At 49.5% G+C, this 5,157-nt stretch overlaps 1 protein-coding gene across 1 annotated transcript in view; it reads right to left on the bottom strand.

Annotated features, from left to right (window-relative positions):
• The window catches only part of GEM (GTP binding protein overexpressed in skeletal muscle), a 13,629-nt gene extending 9,640 nt beyond the window's left edge, over positions 1–3,989 (bottom strand). The window contains exons 1-2 of the mRNA XM_023517092.1: positions 3,942–3,989; positions 2,259–2,598 (exon numbers count right to left, since the gene is read on the bottom strand). Coding sequence (XP_023372860.1) covers positions 2,259–2,589 — 331 coding nt within the window. The 5' untranslated portion in view covers positions 2,590–2,598; positions 3,942–3,989. The remainder of the gene's footprint in view (positions 1–2,258; positions 2,599–3,941) is intronic.
• Between the last annotated feature and the right edge of the window lie 1,168 nt (positions 3,990–5,157).

The following is a 5,157-nucleotide window of genomic DNA, read 5'->3' as shown; positions in this document are numbered from 1 at the left end:
ATGCCATGGCACTCTACCCAAGGGGACAGCTTGAGGCTCCGTCTCAAAAAAAAAAAAAAAAAATTAAATTAAAAAAGAAAAATTAGCTCTCAGTTGATTTCTTGCTTATGTCAAACCCACAGCACTTCATTGTTACTTCTTAAGGTAATCGTTAATTTTGCTCTGCTCTGCATGGTAGCCACTGGCACTTGGCTCCTTACTAGGAGGGTATGGCGCACCTCATCCATCACTGTGCACTCCAGAGCTCGGAGTGGAGCCAAGCACATGGCTGATACCCAACATGCCATGGGACTTAGCAGCATTTGGAAGCTAAATCCTGAGGCTGCAGGAGACAGAGCACGGGATTTGGGTTCAACCACAACTAGGTTTGAATCCATGTCATACCATGTACTAGCTTTTAAGAAGAGTCACTTAACTGTGTAAGCCTCCATTTCTTCACCTATAAAATAGGGATATTAATACTAAATTGGTTTGATATTTTTAAGTAGTATCAAAAATACATGTGGAAAGTACTTAGCATAGCAGGTTCCCATAAATGGTAAAAGGAGAAAAGCACTGAACTAAGATTATAAAATCCCAAATTCTAAACCCGGCTTCCTTACTGGGTGATTCTACATAAACCATTTGGTTTCCCTGAGACTCAGTTTGCTCATGAGGACGGGGATTTTGTGATTCACCAAACACACAGTGCACACCAAATACAAGGTCCCTAAGAGAACACTCCTCCTTCCACTGCAAATATTCATCCCAAATGTTAGTTCCTTCCTCCCTCTCCTCTCTTCTAGCAACAGCCACCGGCCAGCCTTTACAAAGAAATGCAGAATCAATTGCACACCAGCCCTATTTCTCCCTCAATTCTTGTTTAGCTATAGTCCCTGAGATTCTACGAGTGAGGTGAGAAATCAATGTTACATCAATGAGTCATCATTTATAGCTCAGTTCCTGAGCTGCCTCCTAAAGCAGCCAACTCCTTGACACCAAGACAGGCACGAATAAAACCTTCAGAGGAAATGGGCTGTTGGTAGTGAGGAGTAGGATGCATACACACCAAGTGTAGGGGAGAACTGAGTCATCACGATGACATCTTCCTACTCTGGGAGCCTGTGATTCAGGTGTGAGTCGCAACTGAGAGTATGTGGACAGACCATGTGACTCGGGCAAGCGCTGGACAGCTCTGCCTTCATTTTTGAAGCTGCAAATAGGGACACATAGTGACCCTGGTCATGCATGCTAAGACTGAAGTGTGGCTGAAAGACACTGTGTGGATACCGTCAGCTATTAGGATGCCCGTGTTATTTGCCAAAATATAGAGCTGTACTTTATACACAGTTGAGGAATGCATGCATTTATGAGATAATGTCACTTCAACACAATTTTGGAAATAGAGGCTTCAATAAACAAATAACTAAAATCAGATTATACAGGGAAAGCTGTCTAGGAAAGCTGTAAGAGCCAGGCGCAGTGGCTCACACTTGTAATCCCAGCACTCTGGGAAGCCGAAGCAGGTGGATCACTTGAGCTCAGGAGTTCAAGACCAGCTGCAGCCAGAGTATGACCCCATCTCTAAAAAAATTGCTGGGCATTGTGGCATGCACCTATACACCTATAATCCCAGCTACTCAGGAGGCTGAGGCAAGAGAATCTTTTGAGCCCAAGAGTTTGAGGTTGTTGTGAGCTATGATGCCACAACACTCTACCCTGGGTATCAAAGTGACACTCTGTCTCAAAAGAAAAAAAAAAAGCTGGAAGACTCTATACGAAGTATTTTTTTAAATTATTATACTATTCCAAATACATATTTCAAGCTATTTTATACCCTCAAAAGTTTCTGAGATTGATGGAAGCAAATTGATTAATCCATCCTAATGATTTTTTAAATGGGTTTGGCTTTAGGTATAACTGTGGGAAAGGCTGTCTACACTGAGCTCTGGGAAGAGTGTTCAAGTCAGAGTCAACAAAATCCAGATCTGGACCTTCTGGCTCTGCCCTCTTTAATCAGCTTTACCCAGCCCATTTAGAAATAGAATCTAAGAAAATTCCCTTTCTGGCCCAGGTATAACAGATTTTGGTCCTATCTTCAAGCATTTTCCTTTTCTTGCCCTGAGAGCCTATGCCAGGGCTCTTCTGGGACTCAGCTCCCCCAGCCAGTGCCAAGGATACATAACCTCAGCTCCCAACTCTGCAGAGCCCAGCCACTTTCACTCTTTTGCCTGGACTACTGCTAAGGGAGAAAAGCCCACCAGGGCCAGGTCACCTACCTCCTAGCACCTCGCAGTCACTGTCCATGCTGTCGTGCACGCCTGCAAAGATGTTGGCCAGAGTGGACTTGCCCACCCCCTGCTCCCCTATAAGCACCACCCGGTAGTAGGTGTTCCCCGACTCGGAGGAGATGACTGAGTCTGTGGAGTCAGAGGACCAGCTTTGGCGGTAGTGGTCCTCAGGGGCAGCAGAGTGGCGGTTGTGGTGGCTGTACTGGTGGGGCTCTTTCTGTACCATCAGATGCCTGCCATCAGCCGGAACGCTCCAGCGCTGCTGCTGCGGCTGCATGCCCACAGTGCCCTGGCGCATGGTGACATTATTCAGAGTCATCGTTGGGTCCTAGGGAGCAAAGCAACCAAGATGCCTTAATAAGCAAGAGAGAGCTCAAACACACAGTCAGTCACTGTGATAACTTATTAGATGGGGTGAGAAGCGAGTATCTAATATAAGGAGCACCAGTAACAATCCCCAAACCCCAACAACCCAGGCTGTCAACTGGACATGCACATACACTCCCCACACCAGGGGTAATCAGTTCCTCAGACAGACTGTCATGTGAACAGAGAAAAAACTATCATTAACAACAAATAACTACCATTAACATCGCCCACTGCCCGTATGCTTCCTCCATCCTCAAAGAAGCTTTGGGGTCCCTGCTCAAAGCAAGCAGAAAAGCAGCTGGAAGGAACTACCAGTTTCAGAGATAGCTTGAAAAGCAACAAGTTATGTTGCTGGGGACCAGCTGGCCAGGTTAGCTGCTCTTGTCTAAACTTGGCTCTTTATTGCACCAGCGTCCAGCAGGCTTTTGTGCCTGGGTGGGAAACACGTGGCAATGACATCACTCCCCTTGGCTGCACAGGACAGCCACTTATTGGAACTTCCATGTTTAGTAAAGTTGCAGTGATGCTCTCCAGCTGCATGAACAGATCATTACGGGGTGTGATGGGGGGATTTGTTTCAGGTTCATGCCTTAGCTCCGCCCTCTTCCCCACAGACACCACTTTGAACACCCCAGCTCCAAGCCTAGTCATTCTGGCAGGGCAATGACCTGCTTGCATTCAGACCCATCAAATATGCAGAGAAAGAGCTTCACTCTTAGCAAACCACATCCACTCCTAAAGTTTTCAGCCCAACTCAGATTCCCACCTTCTTGAAGCAAATCAGAAGGCTGTCTTAAATGACTTTCAGCAACTTCTCTACAACTTTCCCTTGGCAGGACTGCCTCGCCTTGCCCGGCGCTCTGTTTTTCCCGGGTACTTAAGATAAAGTAGACGCCTTCGCACGTGAATCAGCAAGAGCCACTCCTGGGAGGGAGGACCGCACAAACACTCCTCTCCCCGCCTCACCCCACGCGCCACACCCCACACCTCGGCCGCTAACCTCGGTTTTAAATCTTAAACCAGCGCCTTGGTTGTCCGACTTGCATTCAAACGACAAAAGCATTAAGCATCACTGGGGACTGCCCTCTGACCGCCCTCCCCATAGTCTAGAGAAGGAGGCGATCCTCCCACCAAAAAGAACTAAGGAACCTGCGGACGAGAAGTGTCATCCTTTGCACCCGGAGCTCTACCCCCACCAGAAAACCACCGCGCGGACCGCACGGTCCAGGGCTCTTTCCTCAACTTAGAAAGTTCTGCGGGGCTGGGAACGCCCACTGTCTCGCTCCCGGGGCGCCCCCTTACTTGGCTTGGCCGGGTGGGCGCCGCTGTGTCCGCGCGTCGCGTGTGTCGGAGCCGGGATCCCAGGGCCGCTCCGCGGTGCCCGCCGTCCGTGCCGCCGCCCGCAGCCGCGCGGCCCGCGCCTTATAACCGCCCGGCGGCCCCGCGCCCGGGCTTTTCCGTGACGTCAGCGCCCCCGCCGGGAGGGGGCGGCTCTGCAGCAAAGTCCCAGCGGCGGCCACTTGGCTAAATCAGTTACTCGCAGTCACATGACTGACTCCCCTCTCTCCTTTAAAAAATAATGACAGTTCAATCCTGGGCCTCTTTTATTTTATTTCTACCAGGTGGACACAGGAAAATGGAAAAATACACAAAGTGCCGCTGGGTATATCACCCTTCCCAGCAGAGTACTTGCGAGCTGTCGGGATAAAGGATGGAAGAAGAGGCAGATTTGAATTGCGAGCTCAGCTTTGCCAAGAAAACAGGGATCAACGGGAGTCGTGGAGACCTTAGCTTCTGGGGTGGGGCCGTAGCCACCTTGCATGGCCAGGGCTTGATTCGGCCGCATCTTCTGCCTCCTGTCACCTTCTCTCTGTAAGGTGGGAGGGAAGAGAGAGCCCCTCAGGCTTTGTTTCCCTCCTCCCGTAGGGACCCAGAGAGAAGCGGCCAGACAGAAGTGAGGGAAGGGGACATAGACCTTGAAAATAACTGGGAAAATAATTAAGGGCCCAAGCAGATTGTGCTAAATATTGCTGGCCTTCCTGCTCTGGGCCGAAGACTGAGACTCCTCCTGGATCAGGGAATTGAATCAGCATCCCAATCAGCTGCATCTCTGACCAGGCTCTCCCTGGCACAGCGCGGGCCAGGCGTGAAGCCAAGGCAGCCTGACCATGGGGAGGAGGGCGCAACCCAAGTCTCTCCCCGAGGACTCCTGTGAATAAAGGGCACAGGATAACAGCTATTCCTACCACTCACAAAATACCTCTGAGGACCTGCACTTAGTAGGCACTGTTAGGCTACTTTAATCCTGGCAAAGTGGATACAACTACTACCTCCATTCTACAGAAGAGGAAAATGATGCAAGACCTAAGAATATGTCCAAGGTCACAGCTGGTATAAGTGTCAGACTCAAGACTCAAAACCTGGTTTGTCTGACTCTGCACTGCAGGGGAAGGGTTTAAGTGACCTCTGCCTGGGGATATAGCATTTCTCAAACTGTGTTTAATGATGATCCTGGCCT

Source organism: Otolemur garnettii, unplaced genomic scaffold, assembly GCF_000181295.1.
Source record: "Otolemur garnettii isolate 467f Iridium unplaced genomic scaffold, OtoGar3 scaffold00004, whole genome shotgun sequence".
Classification (NCBI taxonomy): Eukaryota; Metazoa; Chordata; class Mammalia; order Primates; family Galagidae; genus Otolemur; species Otolemur garnettii.
Note: the sequence above shows the minus strand (reverse complement) of the source record. Positions and strands in the feature narration are given on the sequence as shown.